Source organism: Tamandua tetradactyla, chromosome 19 (genome assembly GCF_023851605.1).
Source record: "Tamandua tetradactyla isolate mTamTet1 chromosome 19, mTamTet1.pri, whole genome shotgun sequence".
Classification (NCBI taxonomy): Eukaryota; Metazoa; Chordata; class Mammalia; order Pilosa; family Myrmecophagidae; genus Tamandua; species Tamandua tetradactyla.
The window spans coordinates 41,709,704-41,736,316 of record NC_135345.1 but is presented as its reverse complement, the minus strand read 5'-3'; the positions used below and the strand labels follow the sequence as shown (position 1 = coordinate 41,736,316).

Sequence of the window (26,613 nt, the reverse complement as noted above, 5' to 3'; positions counted from 1 at the left end):
CCACACCTCACTTAGCTGCCATTTTGGGCTAATCCGTTTTTTATCTTTGGCATTTGCCAATTGGATGGTAATATGTTGCATTGTGGGTATATTGGGTTTATCCTTCTGGAATTCATCAACTATCTTGGTTTTGTATATTCATATCTTAGTTAAATTCAGGAAGTTTTCAGCCATTCTTCCTTTAAATATCCTCTCTCTGCCTTTTGTTTCTCCTTCTGGGACTCCCAAAATGCGTATATTCATTGTTTATTCATGGTGTCTTCATTTTCCTTTATTGTTTCTGCCCCCTAACCTAGATTATTTCAGTTGTCCTATCTTCAAGTGCACTGATTCTTGTCAGCTCCAATCTGCTGTTGAAATCCACTGGGGAATTTTAAATTTCTGTTATTGTGGTCTTTAGCTCTGTTTCATTTCTTTTAGTAATTAGTACTAGTAATTAGTATTGATGGTATCTTTGTGTTCATCTCTCATAATCCTGGTTTCCTTTAGCTCTTTTTGTTTGTTTTTTTTTTAGAATAGTTGTATTTACAGAACAGTCAGTCATACATAATATAGAGAATTGCCATATACCATTCCACCACCATGTGCTGTTGAAAATTTGTTGTAATTGACAATACTTTTTGTAATTCTGGTTTTTCTAACAGTGGTCGTATTTGTTGAGGAATGATTTTTAAACTAGCACTATAATTATTGTCCATAGTTTATGTAGAATTTTTTTTTCCATTTGTGTCTTTATTTTAGTACTCATTCACCCATACATTGGATGAAGGGAGTGTCAGTCACACCGTTTTTACAATCACATGGTCACATGATAAAAGCTATTTATTTATACAGTCATTATCAAAGATCAAGGCTACTGGATTGCAGTTCAGTGATTTCAGGTATTTCCTTTTGGTTATTCTGATACCAGAAACTAAAAAGGAATATCTGTATAATGTAAATAACAGTAGTCACAATCAGTTGTTAAATCCTAATTTCTCAGTTACAACTCCTCCCTCTCGTTTGATCATTCTCTAAATCTTGAGGGATATCTGAGCAGTGGCTATTTTAGCTTTTTTGTGCTGAAATACTTTTGGCTGGGGCTTGACATACTGTGGCAACTCACATCATGTGGCTGAAGCTTGCATAAGAATAACCTTCAGAATGACCTCTTGCCTGTTTTTGAAATCTCTTAGTCACTGAAACTTTGTTTCATTTCTTTTCCCCCTTTTGATCAAGGAGGCATTGTCAATCCCATGATGCCAGGGCCAGGCTCATCCCTGGGAATCATGTCTCATGTTGCAAGGGTGACTGAAAACCCTGGGAATCATATGCTGCATAGAGGGGAGGGTAGTGAATTTATTTGCAGAGTTGGCTTAAAGAGAGAGGCCACATCAGAGCAACAAAAGAGGTTCTCTCGGGGGTGACTCTTAGGCATAATTATACGTAGGCTTAGCTTCGCTATTGCAGAAATAAGTTTCACGTGGGAAAGCCTCAAGATTGAGGACTCAGCTTATTAAATTAGGAGTCCCCAAAGCTTGAGAGAGTATCAGGAATTTCCCTGGTGGGGAAGTTTAATAGTTCTACATTTTTTCTCCAATCCCTCAAGGGGACTTTGCAAATACTTTTGTATTTTCTGCCTAAAGTACTTAAGAACATATCAGAGTATTAGTTTAACTTGTACAGAGTAACAAGATCTCATTCTGTATTCTAGGTTCCATGTAATTAGGCTGTTTAAATACACTGGTCAGAGAGGTTAAATTAGATAATGTGCTACAAAAAATTTAAATTTTGGACAGAATAAGCATCTCTTCCTTGGGTTTCACGCAAATTGGAGTTTTAAAATGCAGACAGTATCATCATTTACTCTGTATTCTGATTAACCTTAGTGCTTAATAGATGTACTTCATATCTCTAATTGGGATCTGCTCTTTTTTTCAGCTTCTTTATCAGTTGCTATATGGAGTAATGCTGACTTTCAGAGCTGCAGAAATCTAACTCTGAGTCTCATGTGTCATGCAGATACCTTAAGTTCCAGACAACTACCAGATGATACAAAAAGCACAACATCTCAGTCTTTAGAAATAACAGTTAAAACTCAGGAATAAATATGCCTTGCTGTAAGAGTTTACAGTCTAGGAACCTTTACAGTGAGCCTTATTGAACATTCTATACTCCTTAACCATCTGTTGCCCAAACCCTGTCCACTTTCATTCTCCCGATTTCACTTCTTGGAGTTTGCTCATTATAATTAGTTTATATTATCATATAATTGTCCTTTCACTTCTGGCTTATTTCACTCAACATTTATATCTCAAGGTTCATTCACGTAGTTGCATACCTTATGACTTCAGCCCTTTCTGCAGCCACATACTGTTCCGTTGTATGTATACACCACAGTTTGCCCTTACGTTCATCCATTGGCAGTCATGAATTATGCTACCATAAATACCAGTATGCGGATGTCTGTGTCCCTGCTTTCACTTCTTCCAAGCGTATACCTAATAACAGTGTCTCTGGATCATATGGCAACCCTATTATACTTTCCTGTGGAACCATCACACTGCCCTCCAGAGGGTCTGCACCATTCTAACTGTATAATCCTAAGTGTAAAATCAATGGCTCCTAGTGTAATCAGTATGTAATCATACTTATACATTCACCACCACAATCTGTATGTGAACATTTCCATTTCTTCCTCTAAGAAAGAGAGGGTGACGAGGAAGAGAAACAACAAAAATCCCATACCACTCTTATATCCCCCACTTATTCACATTTAGCTTAGATATATTGCCTTTGTTACACTTAATGAAAGAATATGAAAATGCTACTGTTAACTATAGACTCTGCTTTGGATTAATTGTATGGTTTCCATATACCATTCCATTTTAACATCTTGCATGGTAACATTCATTTGCTCCCCCTCATTTAAAAACTTTCTTATATTTGTACATGTGATCGGCATCATTTTTCACTCTAGGTTTTGCTAAATTATACAATCCCAGTTTTTATCCTGTATTTTTCCTTCTGGTGTCATACATGTCCCCAGCCTTCCTCTTTCAACCATACTCACACTCACCTTTGTTCATTATGCTTAAAATATTGTGCTCCCATCATATAATATTGTGCTATGTATCTCTGAATCTTTACACCTCTACCCTTTTTCTGTCTTCTGATAGCCTGTGTTCTCAACTTTAACTCTCAGTGTTTGCTCATTATACTTAGTTCATACTAGTGAGACCATACAATTATTTGTTGTTTTCTTTGTGGCTAATTTCACTCGACATAATGTCCTCAAGGTTCATCCACAATTGTTCCATGTGTGATGACTTTATTCTGTCTTACAGCTGTAATATTCCATCGTATGTTTATCTTACAGTTTGTTTTATCCATTTGTCCATTGGTAAATATTTGTGCTGCTTCCATCTCTTAGCTATCATGAATAATGCCACTAGAAATGTCAGTGTGTAAATGTCCGTTTGTGTCTGTGCTTTCAGTTCTTCCCAGTATATACCTATAGTAATGGATTTGATGGGTTATACAGCAGTTCTATACTTAGCTTTCTCAGGAACGTCCAAACTGCCTTCCAGAGCGGCTGCACCATTCTGTATTCCCACGAACAGTGAATAAGTGTACCTACTTCTCCACATCCCCTCCACTACTTGTAGTTTTCAGGGTTTTTTGTTTGTTTGTTTGTTCTTTATAATGGCTGTTCTAGCAGTGTGAGAGGATATTTCATTGTGGTATTGACTTGCATTTACCTAATAGTAAAGTTGAGCATCTTTTCATATGCTTTTGAGCCATTTCTGTTTCCTCTTTGAAAAAGTGTCTATCCATGTCTTTTGCCTATTTTTTAATTGAGTTGCTTGTCTTTTTGTTGTTGAATCATAGGATCTCTTTATATATTCTGAATATTAAACACTTATCCGATATGTGCTTTCCTAATACTCTCTCCCATTGTGTAAGCTGTCTTTTTACTTACCTGATGTAGTCCTTTGACACACAAAAAGTATTCAATTTTGAGGAGATGCATTTATGTATTTCTTATTTCATTGCTCATGCTTTGGGTATAAGGTCTAGGAAACCAACTCTGACCATAAAATTTTTTTTTTAATTAATAAAACCAATCAACATACAATATGAACATTCTTTTTTTCATCACATTAGTTGTATATTCATCATCTTGAACATTTCATAGAACATTTGCTCAATTCAGAAAAAGAAATAAAGAAAAAACAAAAAAACTCATAATACCATACCCCTTACTCCTCCCTTTCATTGATCACTAGCATTTCGGTCTACTAAATTTATTTTAACATTTGTTCCCCCTATTATTTATTTATTTTTAATCTATATGTTTTACTCATCTGTCCATAAGGTAGAAAAAAGAAGCATCAGACACAAGGTTTTCATAATCACACAGCCACATTGCAAAATCTGTATCATTATACAATCATCTTCAAGAAGCATGGCTACTGAAACTGCTCTTCATTTTCAGGCAGTTCCCTCCAGCTTCTCTGTTAACGCCTTAACTGAAAAGGTGATTTCTATTTAATGCATAAGAATAACTTCCAGGATAACATCTCGATTCTGTTTGGAATCTCTCAGCCATTGACACTTTATTTCATTTCAGTTCTCTCTTCCCCCTTTCTGACCAGAAGATTTTAAGGATATTTTCTTATATTTTCTTCTGCAAGCTTTATGGTCTTAATTCTAATATTTAGGTCTTTGGTCCATTTTTGTAGTTGTTTCACCCCCAGGAAAACCTCTCTCTTCCCTCTTCCTCCTTGGGGAATGATAATCTACTGTTTGCTTATTTATTTGTTTGTTTGTTTTATTATTTTCCAATAATAATCTAGATTTTTTTTTTTTTAGAACTCATGTTTGAATGTTTAAACAAGTCACTATGCAGGATGAGGGAAGGAAGATAGAGCACTGAAAATACTTCCCCTCAGCCCCAGGAGTTAAACAGCATTCAGACAAGGCTCCTGCTCCAGCCCCATCCCCTGTACTGAAATCCTCATCTTAAAGATCACATCATTTTGGCAAAACTGGGTCTCTGACAGTTTCCCAACCTATTTCCAGTGACTGTATGGCTTCATCCAGTCTATTCATCACTGTGGCTGAGAGGATAGCCCTGGACTGAGCATCCCCTGTTCCAGGCAACTTCATGGTTTCCAAGTTGGGCATCATTGTATCTCTCCCTCAGCATCAGTCTCTCCCACATGTAGCTGGTCTTGGAGCTTCCACTTGAACCCTGGGAGGAGGACTGTGCTTGAGCCTGTGGAGAAACGAGAGTTCTTAAAGGATTAGGCTTGATAGATCAGTGCTCTGGAAGGCTGGGGGCAGGAGGAGGATGGGGTTAACTGGGATCTTGAGGGGGCCCTGGGAGAGCATGGTGGGGAAGGGTGGTAAAGACTCCAGCACACCAATATGCTCTTTATTTTGCTTTGTTTTATATTGTTTTGTTTTAGCCTCTTTTTTTTTTTTACTGCAAAACAAAACATACAAACATGAACATTCTTAACATGTGAACATTCCGTATTTGGTGTACAATCAGTGGCTCACAATATCATCACATTGTTGTATTTTCATCACCATGATCATTTCTTAGAACATTTTTATTCCTCCAGAAAAAGAAAAAGAAAAAACTCACACATACCATATCCATTACCGCTCCCTCTCATTGACCACTAGTATTTCCATCTACCCAGTATGTTTTAACCTTTGTTTCCCCCCTTTTTTTCTATACCCCTTAGCACTCCCTTTCATTGATCACTAGTATTTCAATTTATTTTAACATTTGTTCCCCCTATTATTTATTTTTAATCTATATTTTTTACTCAGCTGTCCAAACCATAGATAAAAGGAGCATCCGGCACAAGATTTTCACTATCACACTGTTGCATTACAAAAGCAATGTATAAAATCATTATACAGTCCTCTCCAAGAAACATGGCTACTGGAACACAGCTCTACAGTTTCAGACACTTTCCTCTAGCCTCTCTAATACACCTTAAACTAGAAAGGGAATATCTATGTAATGTGTAAAAATAACCTCCAGAATAACCTCTCCACTCTGTTTGAAATCTCTCAGCCACTGACAACTTTATTTTGTCTCATTTCTCTCTTCCCCCTTTTGGTCAAGAAGGTTTTCTCAATCTCTTGATGCTGAGTCTCAGCTCATCTAGGATTTCTGTCCCACATTGTCAGGGAGGTTTACATCCCTGGGAGTCATGTCCCATGTAGGGTGGGGGGAGGGCAGTGAGTTTGTTTGCCATGTTGTCTGAGAAAGAGAGAGGCTACATCTGAGCAACAAAAGAGGTTTGCTGGGGGTGACTCTTAGGTCTAATTTTAAGTAGGCTTAGCCTATCCTTTGCAGGGATAGGTTTCATAGGAACAGACCCCAAAATTGAGGGCTTGGCCTATTGATTTGGTTGTCCCCACCACTTGCAAGAATATCAGAAATTCAAATACATCCCTCTAAATGGGAAGGTTGAATTTTCCCCTTCTCACCTTGTAGGTGCTTCTTTATTCATTGTTCACATCACTCTGGGATGTATCGGGCATCACCTGGACAAACCTACAAAATCTCATGCCCTATTCAAGCTTCCATGTACTTATGGTGTACAATTAAACCGTTCAGATAGACTTTTAATGTTTGTAGTTATATGTTCTATTAGCTGTGTCTCTTTCTCACCTCCTTCCCAATTTTCTCCTTAAATGTATATTAGATAAAATAGGAAAGGAAACCCTGAAGGAATATATATTGGCGAATACCTTAGTGCTCATATTGTCTGACAATCCATGTATGTATTTAGTGAGTAAACCACCATATAATGGAAAAATTGTAAAGCTTGCTTAATTCCAGAACTCACATGTTTTCACACCTGGAGGATATTTCTCCCCACTCTCCCACCACCCAAGATTAGTATAATATATAAAGATACTCCAATTCAGTGGTTTCATTCATAATTTATTAGATATCAACTGTTTTTATCAGGCACATTTTTTAAAGATTGGGGACTGCAGAAGTAAAGATTTTTTTTTAAAGCTTGCCTTTGCAGAATTTACAAATCTAGTGCAGAAAGGAGAGACCAAGCAGTTGTAATATGAGGAAAAAAAAAAGGTCAAAAGTAAAAGCTAAGACTTCCCGGTCAAGATGGTGGCTTAATAACGTGCGCATTTTAGTTCGTCCTCCAGAAACGGTACAGAACAGCTCCCGGAGCCACGATAGTGACCGGACACACAGCATACCCCAGTCTGGACCAGCTGGACTGGCTGCGAGCCCCCTCAGAACCGTGAGTTCCCAAAGCTGCGGCGGCCAGCGCCCCTCCCCCACAGGCATTCCTAGAAAGAAAAGGAAAGGACTTTACCAGCAGCAGAGACTGGGCACAATCAAACACCAATTGTGGAATTAATTAACAAATTCTGACTATTAAAAATAGGCCCCCAGCTTAGGTGAACCTGATCAAAGCGGAGGTTGCTTATTTTTGCCCCGGCGCCAAGGGGGCAGGACTGACAGAAAAAGGGGGAAAAAAAAAGAAGGAAACAGAGGTTTTTGTGGCTATGTATCTACAAAGGCTTGACTGCCTCTGGATACAGTGGCAGGACTTTTCAGGCTGCAACTGCCCCAGGCATAGGCAGAAGTGAGCACTTTTGGGGGCTTATCTGGAGCCTGTGCCTTCCCCAGGGGAGGGGTGAAGCCCCACCCAGGTGGAATCCCTCCATAAAGGAATTCAGACACCAGGGCTTGGTAATCTGAAGCCATTAAAACCAGCCTACAACCTCTCCTCTGTCTTCACCACGCCCCTAGCAGGGAGAGTCTGCCAAAGTTAAAGGTACTGCATCATTTTATACTGGTGGGACCTGCAGTCAGACAAGAGCCACATACTGGGTAGGATAAGAAAAACAGAGTCCAGAGCTTCACAGGAAAATCTTTCAACCTGCTGGATCTCACCCTCAGGGAAAACCGACGCAGGTGACTCTTTCCTCCTGATAGGAGGCCAGTTTGGTCTGGAAAAATCTGACTGGGGTCTTTAATATCTAAGTAGATCCTCCTAAATGTGTGTGGGGGGGGAAGGCACCACACAAGCAGGGCAAGAAACAAGAAAACAAGAACTGGAAAATTCTCCTCTGTTAAACAAAACTTAAGCTAAAGGTTCAAATAAAGCTGAACTGAATGTCAAAGAACAGATAGACAACAAATTCATCCAGCAAGAAAACCCTAGATAAAAGAAGTGAAAGCAATCTCCAGAATAAACTAATTAAGGTAATTAAATGCCTAGATGCCAGCAAAAAATAACAAATCACACTAGGAAAATTGAAGATATGGCCCAGTCAAAGGAACAAACCAACAATTCAAATGACATACAGGAGCTGAAACAATTAATTCAGAATGTATAAGCAGACATGGAAAACCTCATCAAAAACCAAATCAATGAATTGAGGGAGGATATAAAGAAGGCAAGGAAAGAACAAAAAGAAGAAACTGAAAGTCTGAAAAAACAAATCACAGAACTTATGGGAATGAAAGACACAGTAGAAGAGATGAAAAAAACGATGGAAACCTACAATGGTAGATTTCGAGAGACAGAACATAGGATTTCTGAACTGGAGGCCGAAACATCTGAAATCCAACAAGAAACAGAAACTATAGGGAAAAAACTGGAAAAATATGACCAGGGACTCAGGGAATTGAAAGACAATAGAAGCGCATGAATATACGTGTTGTGGGTGTCCCAGAAGGAGAAGAGAAGGGAAAAGGAGGAGAAAAACTAATGGAGGAAATTATCACTGAAAATTTCTCAACTCTTATGAAAGACTTAAAATTACAGATCCAAGAAGTGCAGCATACCCCAAAGAGAATAGATCCAAATAGACATACTCCAAGACATTTTTTTTTTTTTTTTTTAAACATGGGCAGGCACCGGGAATCAAACCCGGGTCCTCTGGCATGGCAGACGAGCATTCTTGCCTGCTGAGCCACCGTGGCCCGCCCCAAGACATTTAATAATCAGAATGTCAGAGGTCAAAGAGAAAGAGAGGATCTTGAAAGCAGCAAGAGAAAAGCAATCCATCAATACAAGGGAAGCCCAATAAGACTATGCACAGATCTCTCAGCAGAAACCAGGGAGGCGAGAAGACAGTGGGATAATATATTTAAATTATTAAAAGAGAAAAACTGCCAACCAAGAATTCTATATCCAGCAAAATTGTCCTTCAAAAATGAGGGACAAATTAAAGCATTTTCAGACAAAAAATCACTGACAGAATTTGTGACCAAGAGACCAGCTCTGCAAGAAATACTAAAGGGAGCACTAGAGACAGATACGTAGACAGAAGATAGGGGTGTGGAAAAGAGTGTAGAAAGGAAGACAATGAGTAAAGGTAAAAAGAAGGAAAATTAGATATGACATATAAAATCCAGAAGGCAAAATAGTAGAAGTACTACTCATGCAGTAATAACATTGAATGTTGATGGATTAAACTCTCCAATCAAAAGTCATAGTCTGGCAGAATAGATTAAAAAACAGGACCCATCTATATGCTGTCTCTACTCAAAGGTCATGAGGGCAGGGATACAAATGGATATTTGCATACCAATGTTTATAACAGCATTATTTACAATTACCAAGAGATGGAAACAGCCAAAATGTCCATCAACAGATGAGTGGCTAAACAAACTGTGGCATATACATACAATGGAATATTATGCAGCTGTAAGACAGAATAAAGTTATGAAGTATGTAACAACATGGATGGACCTTAAGGACATTGTGCTGAGTGAGATTAGCCAGAAACAAAAGGACAAATACTGTATGGTCTCACTGATATGAACTGACATTAGTGAATAAACTTGGAATATTTCGTTGGTAACAGAGACCATAAGGAAGTAGAAATAGGGTAAGATATTGGGTAATTGTAGCTGATGGGATACAGATTGTGCAACAGGACTGAATATAAAAACTCAGAAATGGACAGCACAATATTACCTAACTGTAATACAATTATGTTAAAACACTGAATGAAGCTGCATATGAAAATGATAGAGGGAGGAGGGCTGGGGAATAACTGAAATCTGAAAGAAAGATAGACTAAAAATAAGATTGAGATGGTGTAATCTAGGAATGCCTAGAGTGTATAATGATAGTGACTATACAAATTTTAAAAATGTTTTTGCATGAGGAAGAACAAAAGAATGTCATTACTGCAGTGTGCTGAAAATAGATGGTACTTATATTTTAAAATTTCAACCAGTGTGTAAGACTAAAGCAAAAAATGTGTATTTGGTACAAATCTATACTTTGACTAATGTATCTCCTAATATAACTTATGTAGATAGTTGATTGAACACCTTAAGTACATGGAACTTTGTACAGGACATGAGATTTTGTTGGTTTGTCCAGGTGATGCCTTGATGAATCCCAGAGTGATTTGATCAGTGAGTGGAAAAGTATTTACAAAGTCCCCTTCAGGGAATGGTGAGAACGGGGGAAAACTCAACTTCCCCAAGTTGAATTCTTGATGTTCTCACAAGCAGTGTGGACAACCAAAGCTATAGGCTGTGCCCCCAGTCTTGAAGTTTGTTCATATGAAAGTTAATCCCACAGGGGATAGGTCAGGCCTACTTAAAATTAATCCTAAGAGTCACCCCCAAGAGAACCTCTTTTGTTGCTCAGATGTGGCCTCTCTCTCTAGCCAACACAGCAAGCAGACTCACCACCCTCCCCCTGTCTACGTGGGACATGACTACCAGGGGTGTGGATCTTCCTGGCAGCATGGGACAGAAATCCCAGAATGAGCTGAGATTCAGCATCAACGGATTGAGAAAAACTCTATAATGAGCTGAGACCCAGCATCAACGGATTGAGAAAACCTTCTGGACCAAAAGGGGAAAGAGTGAAATGAGACAATGTGTCAATGGCTAAGAGATTCCAAACAGAATTGAGAGGTTATCCTGGAGGTTATTCTTATGCATTAATTAGATAGCACCTTGTTATCCAAGCTGTAATGGAGAGGCTGGAGGGAACTGCCTGAAAATGTAGAGCTGTGTTCCAGTAGCCATGTTTCTTGATGATGATTGTATAATGATACAGCTTTCACAATGTGACTGTGTGATTGTGAAAACCTTGTGTCTGATGCTCCTTTTATCTACCTTGTCAACAGATGAGAGGAACATATGAAATAAAAATAAATAATAGGGGGAACAAATGTTAAAATAGATTTAGTTTGAAATGCTGGTGATCAATGAAAGTGATCAGTAAGGGGTATGGCCTGTAAAATTTTTTTTTTTTTCTGTTTGTTATATTTTTCTGTTGTCTTTTTATTTCTTTTTCTGAATTGATGCAAATGTTCTAAGAAATGATCATGATGATGAATATGCAACTATGTGATGATATCGTGAATTGCTGAGTGTATGTGTTGGGAATGTTTGTTTCTTGTAATTTTTTTTAATTAATAAAAAAATTTTTTTTAAAGTGAAAAAAAAAAGTAAAAGCTAATTAGAGGGCCAGGAAGTGTTGGTAGTGGAAGTTGTAGTTTAAATTAGTAGTTTGGGTTACATTGTTACTTGATCACAGATATATGAGGCCACACATCACACTTAGGTAGCTTCGTTTCATACTTAAGTAACTACCTTTCTGATTACGGTTTGGAAAAGCATGACCAGTAATTTAAAGAATCAGTTCATTATATTCTTTTCTTGTTTGACAGTTTTATAGATAGGAGGCATAGGTTGATATTGAGTTGAAATGAGAGAGTGGGTATCATTAAGTTCACACAGTCTTAAAGGAGTTAAGAATGCCTAAAAAAAAGAAATAAGCACATTGAGGTGCTGAGAGTTAAACTGTTATCCTGGGAAGTATTTAGATTTGGTAATCCTGAGAAATGGGTTTTATTTGTAGTCCTACCATTAGCTTATTATAGTTTTTTAGTTAATATCTGCAGGCCACAGTTTATTTCTCTCTTCTTTTAATGAAGTAGTTGAAATTTTTTAACTTGTTGCTTGATCTAAAAAGTGATTAAATTAGATTAGTTACTTTAAAGGGAGTTTGAGATTCTTGTTTTTTATGTAATACATTTTATTTTTTCGTCTTTTCACATTTTGTTATGAAACAATTCAAAAAAACATACATAGATAAAATAGTACAGTGAATCCATGAAGCGAATCTCAGACATTTTATTTCGCTTTGTTTATTTATAACTTTTTTATTGTGTAATGTAACATATATACAAAGCAAAGAAATAAAAAAGCAATAGTTTTCAAAGCACTCTTCAACAAGTAGTTATAGGACAGATCCCAGAGTTTGTCATGGGCTACCATATGATCCTCCCAGATTTTTCCTAACAGGTAGCTTTAAAGTTTGGTATGGGTTACAGTTCCGTGATTTTTCATTTTTTCTTCTAGCTGCACCAAGACACTGGAGACCAAAAGATGCTGTTTTGTTTTTTATTTTGTTTTTTGTTTTGCCTCTTTCTGTGCTATCTATGCATAATATATGATCATAAAAGTTTTCTCCTATGTTTCCTTCTTGGGAACTTTAAAATTTAGTCTTGTATTCATGTCTTGTGATCCATGTCCAGGTTATTCATTTTGTATGGTTTGGGTTAAGGGGTTGGTTCATTTTTTTCCTTATAGATATTCAGTTTTTCCAGAACCAGTTGCTTAAAAGACTATCCTTTCCCCCAATCAGTTACCTTGTCACCTTTACCAGATATACATGAGTCTGTGTCTGAACCTTTGTGCTGTATGTCTATTCATTTGCTAGTAATGTATTGTTTAGATTACTCGTGCTTTGAAGTAAATTTTGAAATCAGGTAATATATATACTTCAGTTTCATGCTTCCTTTTAAATTATTTTAGCTCTTCAAGGCCTTTAGCATTTCCATTAAAATTTAAAGTCAGATTGCATTTTTTAAGAGTCATTTTGCTTCTCAGTGTATTAATTACCTAGTTATTGACAAGTGAATTTGTATGGCCATATAATTCTCTCAAAACCTACGAAATACTACATATTCGTATTTTTACTGTCAAAAAAGTAATTTTAAAAAGTGAGTAGTCTAAGCTAGTTATTATATAGATGTGAAAGCTATAGAAAATAAAGGTTAAAATGTTTAAGTATTAGGCAAGGGTGTTTGACTTCTACATCATTCCAAAAAGGATATAAGGCATTGGTAAGTAACAAATATAACATAGTATCTCATGGTAGCTTTCAAACATTTTGACCACATGTTTTGCAGTGGCAGTGGCAAGACATACATTTTACATTGCTACTCAGTTCAAATAGCCATGTATGTGATATTTATGTAAAACCAAAGTTCAACTAAAAAAAAAATACCCTTACCACATGTTATCCACTCAACTATTTTCTCTTCTATTTTACTCCCTCTCTTCCAATTCTGCCACTGTGACCTTAGACAAGTAACCTACTAATGTATAACCATCCTTATTCATAAACTTGATTAATAATATCAAGTTGTAGTGTTGCAATGGGAAAAAAAGATTATGCAATGTTATCATCTGGTTCGGCTTACCAAATGTTAATATCACATTTTGGTTAAGAATGTGTACTTTGGGAAGAGACTATCTGGATTTGAATATTGAGCATGCCACTTACCTGGTAATATGACTTTGAATAAAGTTTGGTATTCTGTTCCTCCGTGATAAAGTTGGGAATGATAATAGTACTTACCTCTTAGAAATTTTGTCATGACTATAGGAAATAATCCATCTGAAGTGCTGGTATATGATAAGTACTCAGCAAGTATTCATTATTATTAGTAGTATTGGTAGTATAATTCCCCTGCTCTCCCAAAATTACATGCATCCAACTCTGTATAATAAACTTATTTGATTTTCCTTGCCCATTGCTGCAAAGGAGAGGAAGAGATACTAAGACCGGTATATATAGATCAATATGTAGAAGACATTAAAAAACAATTCACAAGAAGAAAATTTCAGCAAGCATTTCTAGAGCTTTTTTATTCTTACGAGTAAACAAGATGGGTAAGAATAATAGGATTTGCAAAGACCCTAATGACACAGGGGATTCTGGCATATTTAATGGTCTGAATGAAGCCAGAATGACAGAGTATATCTTAAACACATCAATCAGAAGTCATTTGTCAGAATTAGTAGTTATATCTACTCTTTTAAGCAGACAGGGATTTAATACCAAGAATTTGGTGCTTACAGAATAATGTTGGAAGGGCTGAAAGAGAAGATTCTAATCCATGTTTCCAGAAATGGATTCCTGGGACACATCATATAGTTGGCCCATTAGGTGAGTTGCAGCCTGTGCTTTAATCAGAAAAGTAGGTAGATCTAGAAGCCACCTTTAAGAACACACTATAGTAACTGTTATCCAGTGATTTGGAAATCACCGTTGCCACAGCAATTTGCCCTAGAGACTCAGACACCTGATAGATCAGTACCAGCACTAAATAGATGCCTCTTCCATGTCTGTCCTCACAAAGCTAATAACTAATCAGTGGAAAGCTACTCCGCTTCTGCCCTTCCTAGAATACACACAGTACCTCCACACCATACCTGTCAGCCAAAACCAGCAGAAACAACAGCAACCAACTTCTATGCTTCTACTTCACAAAATTAAAACCATGAACTTATTGCAAGAGAATCTAGAGAATGTAGTTTTTGCAGTACAGAAATGCATATTGAAAAAGAAATGCTGGAATAGATGCAATTTCAATTAACTGTTGCTATGTATCAAAACAAAACAGCTCCTGTAAGTTGTTCTTCTGTTCCATGTAGTGTTAACTCATTTCACTCTTTGCAGCTAAATTTAGCTGGGAGTTCAACTAGAATACCTCAAACTCTCCTTCATATCGTATCTCATTTGTCATATTTCTACATGACCTCTCTTTCTAAGATGGGCTGGGGCATCTTAACAGTGTGATGGTTTCTTGGACTCCAATAAGAAGCATTCCAGCCTCAATATGCAATAACTTATCAGCCCTCTCTTTGTATCATGCTTGCTAATATCCCATTGGTAAAAAAAAAAAAAACAAAAAAAAAACAAACCAAAAACATAGCCAAACCCAGTGACATTGTGGGAGAGGACTACAGAAAGAATAACTGTTAGGAGGCATGGTGTGGTAGTCAGCCTTCAAGATTGCCCCAAATACCCTCATTTCCTTATATTCGCTTACTTGAGTAGTATGCTCCTACACTGAGTAGGGTAATCTACATTGAGTAGCAAGTATAGGCTTTTGTGGAAGTAACAATATGTAATTTTCGGGGTTAGGTCATAAAAGATATTGTCACTTATGATTTGCTGTCTTGGATCATTCCCTGTGGGGACCCAGCTGTCATTCCATGAGGATACTCAAGTACTTTCTAAAGAAGTCCATGCAGGGAGAAGCAGAGGCCTTTGCCAATAGCCAGCACCAAATGAGGGAGCCACCTTTGAAGTGGATCCTTCAGGTCCAGTAAAACTTCCATATGACTGCAAACCTGACATACTACAACCTCAGGAGACAGTCCATGCCAAAACTACCCAATTAAGCCATTCTCTAGTTTCTTGACCCACAGGAACACTGTGTGGTAAATGTTAATGTTTTAAGTTGCTGAGTTTGGGGGTAATTCATTATATAGGAATAAATGACAAATACACATCTTTTCTCAAAAATTTTTTGATGATTGTCAATTCCTATATAATAAAATCTAAAAACTCTTCGATGTGGTATTTAGGAGTACAGTTTGCCCTTTTTAGTTCATCTCTCACTTCCCACTAAACTCATTCTACCTATCCTAGAGCACTTGGAAAACTTCCTCTAATGACTTAGAAGTTCGGCTGAGTTAGAGTTGATGAATCCATCAACCTGTGAGTGAGGTATTCCTTTATTGGTTAGTTCTTAACTTGAGCTATTTTTGTGAAATACAAATCTGATCATATGCTGTTCCTTAAAAGAATTTAGTGGCTTTTTCTTGCCTTCAAGATAAAGGCCAAATACCTCCATGATTTGCATGCTTTGTCTTTTACTTTTGTCAAGTTGCATGAATACTAAACTCTGATCCTTGGTTTACTCAACTGTAAATATGATTTTTGTTTATTTTGTTGGTTGAGGGCAGATGGATTATGTCTATATAGAAGGGATGTTTATAAGATGACTGGAAGTGTCCTGGCTAGTCCTACCAAAGTGATTGTTACAATTACCTTTGATCCCTGTTTGGTGCTCCTTACTTTAAATTTACTTTAGAATTCCTAAACTCTCAGGCAGTATCTTCCGAATCATTTTTACTTCTAACTAAAAAAATAGTTTCTACTAAAATGTTAATGGATAAGTAAGATATGAAGATTTATAAGAATTAACTGCCAAGAGGATGGTAATAATTTTAGAGCAGACTCTCACTGACCACGATTCATATCAGAATCAAAATATGCAGCTGTAATAGCACACTGACAGGGAGGGACTTGATATTTGAGCAGAGTAGCTAGTACTATACATAATAGTGTGGTTTGCAATTTTTCACCCAAGAAGCCATTTGTATTGGAGATTTCTTTGTGGGAAGGTTTTTTTTTTTTTTTTTTTTTTAAAGAGAGAGGGAGGAAGGGAAGGAAAGACAGAGAGAAGGAAGGAAGGATGGAAGGAAGGAAAGGAGGAAGAAAGGGAAACATCTTTAAACATTTTCTTGTTTTATTGTATTTTGTTTGTTTGTTTGTTTTTTACATGGGCTGGGGCCGGGAATCGAACCGAGGTCCTCCGGCATGGCAGGCAAGCACTTTGCCCGCTGAGCCACCGCGGCCCCCCCAGTGGGAAGGTTTTTAATTTCCAATTCAGTTTCGTTTCATTAAAAAAAGGGGTGGGGGCAAAACAGAAAAAGCAGGCTTGTTCAGGTGTTCCATTTCACATAACAGGATTTTTTTTTTTTTTTTTTCGTGTATAGGCACCGGGCCTCAAACCCCCAGGCGAGAAACTCTGCCTGCTGAGCCACCGCGGTCTGCCTTCATGGCAGAATTTTAATTTTTTTATCTCTCATATATTATTGGGATATATAGAGTCTATTTTATTTCTGATATTGGTAATTTGTGGCTTCTCTTTTCTTGATTTGTTCTTGCTAGAAGTCAAACATTTTATTAGTCTTTTCCTCAGTCAGCTTTTGGCATTACTGACTTCCTCTCTGTATGATTGCTTTCTAACAGTAACCTGCTCTTACCTTGATTTTTCTTTTCCTTCTATTTTTTTTGGATTTACTTTGATATTTTTCTTAACATCTTGAGATGAAAACATTAGACCACTGAGTTTTCATTCCACTTCTAAAGCTATAAATTTCCCTTAAGCACAGCTTTTACTGCATTCCATAACTATTATTAATAGTTTATATTTTCATTACCATTCAGTTCAAAATACGTTCTGATTTCCATTAAGATTCCTTCTTTTTACAATTGAACATCACTTGATATGTAAAGTAGAAATAAAACCAGTCATACCAAAAACTTTATATATAGAATAGAAAAAAAGAGGGAACACTTCCTAATTCATTTCAGTCCAGTATAATCTCAATATTAAAGCCTGACAAGAATATCCTAAGAAAATTACAGGTCATTTTTTTGTGTGAATATAAATGGCATAAAGTTCAAAATGCAATAATGTATAAAAGTATTATGACCAAGTAGGCTTTACTTTAGTAATGCAAACTTGGATTAAAACTGTATTTTAGGAATGCAAACTTTGTATTAAAATTAGGAAACCAGTAGGTAGAATTTACCACCTTAATAGAATTAGGGAGAAAATATGGTCTTCTCAGTAGGTTTAATAAAAGCTTCTTTTATTTGATATCATTCCAGAAGAAGCCATCCCTCCAGGGGAATTGGATGGGTAAATGAGTTCTCTTATTTCTTCCCCACCTTCCTAAGCTGTGATAAACATGAAAGAGGAGCAGCTGCTGGGGAATTTCTTCCCAAGAACCCTATTCCTAACACAGTCAAGGGAGTGTGCCAGGGTTTCTTTCTAGGAGGCCCATAAAAGCTGCAACCTAATCAGAGGACTTTAGACAGAGTAGGAATTCCTCAACTAAATTGAACTTTCTGGCTTAATCCCCATGCTCTTCCTCCACCACTTGCACTACATTTCTGGCTTCATCTCCAATCAATTCCTGGTAATGGAAGAAACTTCAAGTCCTTCAGGTGGAATAAAGTCACATCAAAACAAGCAAAACTATATATTTTTTCAGTTTTTTTGCCTTATTTCTTTTTTTCCAAGAAAACTATTAAATTAAATAATTTTTTAAAAGTCAAAAGCATTTGATAAAATTCAATGCTTATTCATATGAAAAAACAGTTAAACAGAAGTACATCATCAATATTTGACAATGGGAATTGGTACGATTTATCAGAAGAATTTTTATGAGGAACTGTTAGTGATTTGACAAAAGCCTAAAGAATTATAATATAGTTATTTGCTTTTTACAGAGAAAACGGACCACCTAAAATACACAAAAATTAAATAGTGATTATTTGGGGGGTTGAGAAATTATGGATGGTTTTTTAAAAACACTTCTTTGCAATTTATTGTGATTCTAAAATAGGTATTCATTAATTTTATATCCATAAATAACAATAAGTTTACTATATAATACTTTTAGTCAGAAGTACTACTGCATAAAAATATTTAAAAATGGCTTTTTATTGTCAAACAAAACTTATTAAAGTGTGAAATGAAGTAGCAGTTATAAGGAGCCTTTAATCAAGGCAGTTTTGATAGTAAAATATAAATAAAACCTAATTGATGATGTTGCCAAATGCCAAATGTACTTGGTTATTCATATGGGACCAAACACTTTTCTTGGACTAAATATAAAAATGAATGAGTCTTAAGTTCTTGATAAATCTGCTAAAGTAGGTAACATGTCTATAGGTACTCCAAAAGTTGTTAGCTATTTATAGGCTTCTTCCCAAATTTTTAAATGAAGATCTAATAAAAATTTCACTGTAAACCCTCTGATAGAAACTTATTTGCTAGTTTGTGTTATAATAGAAATGATTTTTTTTAAAACATATTCTCCACTGGTTTCTAAATATCAGGATTTGATTATATTTTTCTTTTATAAATTATTACAGATGGTAGTGAAAACTTTTATGGATATGGATCAGGATTCAGAAGACGAAAAACAGCAGTATCTCCCATTAGCTTTGCATCTTGCATCTGAATTCTTTCTCAGGAATCCCAATAAAGATGTGCGTCTTCTTGTAGCATGTTGTTTGGCTGACATCTTCCGAATCTATGCCCCAGAAGCTCCATATACTTCCCATGATAAACTTAAGGTAAATAAAATCTTTACAAAATCGTTTTGTTTTGTTTTTATTTTTAAAGTTTAACTCACCCTTTTGAATATGCATTTCAAATTTGTCACAATTGCCATCTTAAAAGTTTATATTTGTAAATGGCAAAACATATTATTCATTCAGTTAATATTCATCGAGAATCAGTTGTATTTTTATAAGGCATTGAGGTGCAGGTCTAAACTGATCCTTGTCTGGTCATATCTGACTTTTAGGATAACTGATCACAAAGCTCAGATGGCTAAGTTCAAGAGATAAATAGCAAATTCATGACATTGTAAACCAGAGTTTACACATTCAAATGACTGTTTTCCCATGAAGATTATTCAGCATGGAAAATTATAAGCTCACGTTGGTGGTTGTGTCTTTGTTTAAAATGTTCAAGAAAGTTGTCTTCTGAATTGATTTCTTGAGCTGATTTCATATTTTAAAGAAATTTATTCTTGGCAAATTTTAACCTTTTGAATTGTTTTATTTTAAGCAGTTTAAAAATCATTTTGTCCTATATTGATAATATTGATAGTATTTGTAAATAAAGATTAATAAGAAATGGGGCACTGTTATCAGAAAAGACACCTCTCTGGGACCAGGCCTTTGTTCTACGCAACTTTGTAGCCACGAGTCAAATTCAATACTAGGTGATGTAGATTACTATTTAGATGTAGGAAATAATAATGGAGAGACTGACATTCAACTCCTTAAAATGAAGATAATTGTTTACCAAGGTGCAAGGGTAAAGATGATGAGTAAAGTGAACGTGTCATTGTAGAAAAAAAGAATAAGACTTAGAGCCTTCTATGTACCTCTCAGAATGAGAAAGACTAAAGATTTGTGGAAATAACTGTATTTTTGCTTCAGAAGTATATTATTTTATGTGATTTTATCTTTTCCAGTTATTTTTGAATAGGGGGATAGCCCAGTTCCAAGGCATTCCGATAAGGGAGTTTTCTTTTATTGTAATTTGTAATGGGTAATATATATGCAGACTATTAGTGTTGTGAATGATAATATCTGTTTCTAAATTAATATATTTTATCATTTTTTTTAACAGGATATATTTTTGTTTATTACCAGACAATTAAAAGGTTTGGAAGATACAAAGAGTCCACAATTTAATAGATACTTTTATTTATTAGAGGTAAAAAAAAAAAAACTTTAATAAATATCACATTATTTATTTCACATAGTAGAAAATTCTTTGTAGTAACTTTATAATAGAAAATTAATCTCTTTGTTTTACAAAACCCGCTTAATGAAATGTCTTTTACATTTCATAAGAGAAATTCTATCTTTTTATTGTTCCTCATATAAAAAGATAAAATATATTTCACTGGAAAAACTGTTGTATATTTGGAACTGTAGCTTTTATCTTTCTGCTTTTTTCCCCTAATCTAAAAGGGGATTGAGTTAATTTCACTGCTCCTTGTATTCAGTATGTATATGTGTCTACCAGCCTAACAGTTTAGTATTTTCTAGTTGAGAAGGTTAATGACAAGAGGTCTTTTTAAAATTCAGAGTACATAACTAATTTATATATTGGACCTTTATAGTCTTTAAAGTAGTTTTCTAATTTAAGAAAATAGATTTCACTAATGAGTTTTCTTTAGTGTAACTATTCTCTGTGTATAATTAAATAATTATTTTTATTTATTTATTTAAAGAATTTAGCTTGGGTTAAATCATATAACATCTGCTTTGAATTGGAAGATTGCAATGAAATTTTTATTCAGCTTTTTAGGACTCTCTTCTCAGTGATCAAGTAAGTTATTTTATAGCACTTCTGTTTAAGTGCCTCTTTTTCTTGCTGTGTATATTTAAGTGTCATGTTTCATTAAGATCTTTTAATATTTTAAGAAATTATTTTCCTTAAAAAACTTCACATGAAGATGGGGAAAAAAAATTCTCTTGTCTCAAAACTGTCTTTGTCCTTAAACTACATTTTAAATGATGATATCTAAATTAGTTTGTTCCTGTGTACCCGAGTCTGTGCTAGCAGCTGTGGAATAATAAAGAAATAAAAAAGCAAAGCTCTTGTTTTTAAGAAATTTATAACTTTATAGAGGCTATAAACAAAAATTGTAAAGCAGGTGATATGAGATGTTATACAATAAAGTATTAAGTTATAAGGTGAAAGCTAAAAGTTTTGTGTGTACCCTTAATGCTGAGGGGCAGAATTGCTCAGTGGTTAAGCATACTGGCTTTGATATGTTCTTACTTTAGAGCTAGAAGAAAAACTTAAACATTGCCTAAACCTGCTCTTTCTTTATAGAAATAGAGAGACTTGGTTTACAGAGAGGGTGTAGTGGCTTGCCCAAGGACAAATTGCTGGAAATTCTGGCTTACAGTCCAATTTTTTTGGTACACTAATCTAATCATTGTTAAGAGATGTTTTAGAGCAGTGTATTATATGGAATATATAACATGTCACATAAGTTTAAAATTTTCTGGTAGCTACATTAAGAAAAGTAAAAAGAAACAGTTGAAATTAATTTTAGTAAAATGTTTTATTTAACCTGCTGTAGTCAAAACTATTATCCTTTCAACATGCTACTCTATTCGTATTTTAAGTTCTGCAGCCTCATGTGGCTAATGGCTTGCATTATTGGACAGCACATTTCTAGAGATTCTTGTAGGTTTTTAGGGGTATTTAGATTAATAGAGAGACTGCATGACAAAAAGCTTCCTATGACAGTTGACACTAAGACTCTTAAATAAAATGATAGCATATATAAACTTTACCTTTTGTGATAGTTAGCTTTTGCTGTATAACCAAACAGCCGAAAACTTGCTGGCTTAGAACAACTATCATTTTATTTATCTCATGATTCTGATTGGCAGTTCTTTTTGTCTTGGCTGGACTCAGTTATGTGGGTGCTGTTACTTGGCAGAGCATCTGGCATTTGGCCATGGTGGTGGTGTCACCAGCTCACATGTTCCAGATCAATCAGCAGGGTAGCCCAGGCATCTTCACTTGCTATCTGGCTTCCAAAAGTAGCAAGAAAGGGACGCCCCAACCTGTGAGCACTTTTCAGGCATCTGTTTACTTCACGTTTACTTATGTTTCATCGGCCAAAGCAAGACATAGGGGCAAGCACGGCTTCAAGGGATTCAAGGTTGGTAGATTCCATGTTTTGATGGGAGGAATAGCAGGGACACATTTTAAGGGATGTGCATGCAAGGATGAGACGAATTTATGGCCATTGTTTGCATTCTACCACATCTTTGTAATTTTTTCTTTTAAAATTGTAGTTAATAGGGTACACAGGTAGTTCAGTGGTAGAATGCTAGCCTTACATGCGGAGGATCCAGGTTTGATTCCTGACCCATGCACCCCCCCCCCCCCCCAAAATTATTATCAATAACAAAATACAAAACCAAACTCCTGAAACTGTAATCATTCTGTTCCTTATGTGACTTAACCATCCACTTAAAATCCACCTTCCCACATTGCTTTTTTTTATTTTGAGTGGGCAGGCTCTGAGAATTCTGCCACTGAGCCACCATTGCACCACCCAGCAGCCCACACCCCACACCCCATATTACTTTTATACCTCTTTCTTCTCAAAACCATTTACCTACCCATGGACATCTTTCTTTGATGCTATTTAAATTTTCATTCCCTGGATCCTAAAGATCTGAGTTTATTGCTAACCTAATTATCTGATGAAAATAATTCACAAGTATTAGTAATCAAAAAACTTGCCTTTTAAGAGAGATCAGCTTATTAATTTATACCCCACATTTATCATTTGTGGTGGATTTCATTCCTTTGTGTAAATACAAATTTCAGTTTGATGTTCACTTCACCCTAAAGAACTTTCTTTAACATTTCCTTTGGTTCAAGTGGCTGGTGATGGGATTCTTTCAACTTTCATATGTCTGAAAAATTCTTCATTTCTCCTTCACAGGGTTTTTTTGGCGGGGTGGGGGGGAATGTTGGTTGTTTGCTTTTTCTTTTCAGTACTTTTAAAAGTGTTGCATCACTCTTTTCTGGCTTATATCGTTTCTGATGAGTAGGTTTTGTTATTTTTAATCATTGTTCCTCTGTACAAAATTTATCTTTTTTTCCCCCTGTAGCTCTTTTTAAGATTGTATCACTGGTTATAAGCAATTTGATTATGTTTTGCGATGGTATTTTTTTTGTCCTTGGGGTTCATTGAGCTTCTTGGATCTGTTGGTTTATAGCTTTGATTAAATTTGGAGAATTTTTAGTCATTATTTTTGCAGATAGGAAATACGAAGAAATTTTTTCTGTTCTGCTCTCTCCTTTCAGATACTCCCATTACACTTATATTAGGCCATTTAATATTACTCCACAGCTCCATGTTTTTTTTTTTTGTTTTTTTTTTCTTTTTTGCTCAATGGGTAGTCTTTTCTCCATATTCTTGAATATACAGGATATAGTTATCCTACCAATTTTAATGTCCTGTTAACTAATCCTGTCATCCTTGTCATTTCTGGGTCTATTTCAGTTGATTTTTCTCCTCATTCTAGGTTGTATTTTCCTCTTTCTTTCCATGCCTGGTAATTTTTGTTTGTATGCCAGATGTAAATTTTACCTTGAATGCTGACTGTTTTCATGTTACTGTATATATTTTTGAGCTTTGTTCCCGAAAACAAAGTTCTTTCATGCTTTTAGGACCTGTATTTAAGCATTTTAAAGGGAAACCAGAGCAGTCTTTACACTGTGGCTGATTTTACACAAATGGGCCAAATCTGATTGCTCTACCTTCTGATTATTCTACCAGGTGTCCTGTGAATAATAAGGTTTTCAGCTCTGGTTTGCAAGAATATGTACTGTTCTCAGACCTCTGTGAGCTCTAAGGATTATTCCCCCTACTCCTTTTAGGTGGTTCTTTTCTCAAGCTTGAGTAATTTTCTCACCCATGTGTGCTGATCATTAAGCAGTTGAAGACTCAAAGGGTACTTTCAACAGATCCCCAAAACTTGCTCTCTGAGTAGCCCTCTTTTAAAGTTTTCTGCCCTGCCTGCAAACCGTAGCCTCCAGAGACTTACAGGAACATCCAGGATTTGTCAGGTTTCCCCTCCCTATACTGTGGCCTGGAAACTCTGACCAGGCAGTAACCTGAAAAATTGGTGTTCACCTTATTTTGTTTTTCCCTTTCTCAGCAACATCTGTGTGATAGACAATATCTAAAGACTGCTGGTTTATAAATTTTGTCCATTTTTAAATTTGTTTCCAATAGGAGGGTAAATTCTGTCCCTATTATTCCTTCTTGCCTAGAAGTAGAAGTCTTGGAGAGCTTATTTGAATTGGTGAGATCTATAGAAATAATTTTTATCTCTCTTCTCTCCACTCCTTTTCTACTCTAAAAGTATATATGGATCTGACTATCAAATACATTTCAGTCAGTTTTTTTTTTAATTGCATCAAGCTGAATATTATTCTCTGTTATTCACCATCCCTGCTGTAAAAATACACACAACTACATAAATGGCCCTGCACATTCTTGGTCTTTTAGTAAACAAGATATGCAAGAAAGATCTTTCAAGAGGGATAGCTACTAAAGTTGTAAAAAAAAATGATTCATCTATAAATGTAAATTTTCTTTTGTTTTACCATTAAGTGCCCAACATGTTTATTATTCATTATTTCAGGTAACTTTTTTTACAGAGTTAGAGGAAAGAAACTCCCCTGTATATCTACAGCGGTACAACTAAATAGGTCTTTTTCTGTATTTTGTCTCTGCACGTATGTTCTGATATACATGCACATGTGTCAGTCATGTCTTTAGTTAAACACTTGGAATATGAGAAACAGGTATTCTTCCAACTGTTATAGCTTGGTAATAGTCTTTTTAAGTCAGTTCATATTAGCAGTAGTTATATTCATTGAGAAGGCCTATAGTTGACTCTTCGTTGACTAGGGAAGTAGCTAAAACTGATTCATTGCCTTTATCTTTTATATCTTCTTGATTTTTCATTTGTTTGTTTGAAATTCTTTGAGAAATACCAAAATGGCATTTTCAGAACCCTCTAGCCATAAGTTCTGGTGAGCATTTTATATCAAGCCACTAAGTGGCCTTAGATAAAACAAAAATTATTTTTGGTGTTGTCCAAGGCTTTTTTTCTGTATCTGAATGTGGTTTTGTCTTATTTTTGGAATTCTTTAAGATCTAAAAGGAACTATAGTTTGAAAAACTAACTTCTTCATCTTGAATATTTTTTGCTTCCTAAGTTTAAATCTTAGCAACTTTAAAATTTGAGACATAAGCATGAGTATCTTTTTTTCCTCCTTCTTCCTTTTGGACATTTTTGTTTGGCTGAATCTAACACATTGTTAGAATCCTAATTGTTTAGGGATATAATTCATTTTATAGGTCTTTGTTTTGGGAAAATAGGACAACGCTCTAATAGTATTAGATGCTCTAATAATAACGAGGGAGAAAGTAAGCAAAGCAACCAAAGTTTGCCCTTTTGGCATGGTTTCTTCAAATGAAAATCCTTCCCTTATATCTCAGGTTATTGTTTGAAAATGGGAAGTTTAATTTTCTTTTTGTAAATCTTTGAATTTTTTTTTCTCTTTTTTATTTTTTAGCAATAGCCACAATAAGAAGGTACAAATGCACATGCTGGACTTGATGAGTTCCATTATCATGGAAGGTGATGGAGTTACTCAAGAATTATTGGACTCCATTCTTATTAACCTCATTCCTGCACATAAGGTCTGTAGAGAATAAGGATATCAAAGAGTAATATTTAATGGTACTACTAAGCATATTAATGAATTTTTTTTTTCACCATTTTCCATCTCATGTAATTGTCCCCAGCCCCAAATAAAATATAACACACATTGGGCGGGCCACTGTGGCTCAGCAGGTAAGAGTGCCTGCCTGTCATGCCCGAGGACCTGGGTTCGATTCCCGGTGCCTGCCCATGTTAAAAAAAAATATATATATATATAACACACATTAGTCTTGTAGCTATTGTTCTTTATAGGAGATATGTTAACATTTATTGAGACAGATTTTCATTCAATTTAGTGCTTCCTGTTTTATAGAAAACTAAAAATGCTTCATATTCACCAGTCCTATCTAATCCGGGAGTTTGAGTAATGATTTTTTGATTGTTTTTGTTTGGAAAAGAAATCCTCCTGTGTACATAGATGCAGACCATAAGAATTCAGAGTTCTTGTCAGAACCCATATTTTATCTCTTAGTCATTTTCAGAAAAAAATTTGGCAGAAGCGGTATGGTTAATGTGTAAGAGGAAAGGATGGTTCAGAGCCGTGCCATTCCTCCCTATTTCCTTTTTGTTCCTCGTCCCCCAGCTTCTGAGAAACTGAAGGACTTGACTTCCAATAAGCTCC

The 26,613-nt window shown here is 35.6% G+C and overlaps 1 protein-coding gene across 8 annotated transcripts in view; it reads left to right on the top strand.

The window, feature by feature from the left end:
• The window catches only part of PDS5A (PDS5 cohesin associated factor A), a 202,557-nt gene that overhangs the window by 84,916 nt on the left and 91,028 nt on the right, over positions 1-26,613 (top strand). For 7 of the 8 annotated variants that reach the window (XM_077136644.1, XM_077136645.1, XM_077136643.1 and 4 more), the window contains exons 3-6: positions 19,062-19,265; positions 20,335-20,421; positions 20,945-21,042; positions 25,843-25,969. In XM_077136644.1, the coding sequence (XP_076992759.1) occupies positions 19,062-19,265; positions 20,335-20,421; positions 20,945-21,042; positions 25,843-25,969 (516 nt within the window). The remainder of the gene's footprint in view (positions 1-19,061; positions 19,266-20,334; positions 20,422-20,944; positions 21,043-25,842; positions 25,970-26,613) is intronic. The other variant, XM_077136647.1, reaches the window with a different exon arrangement.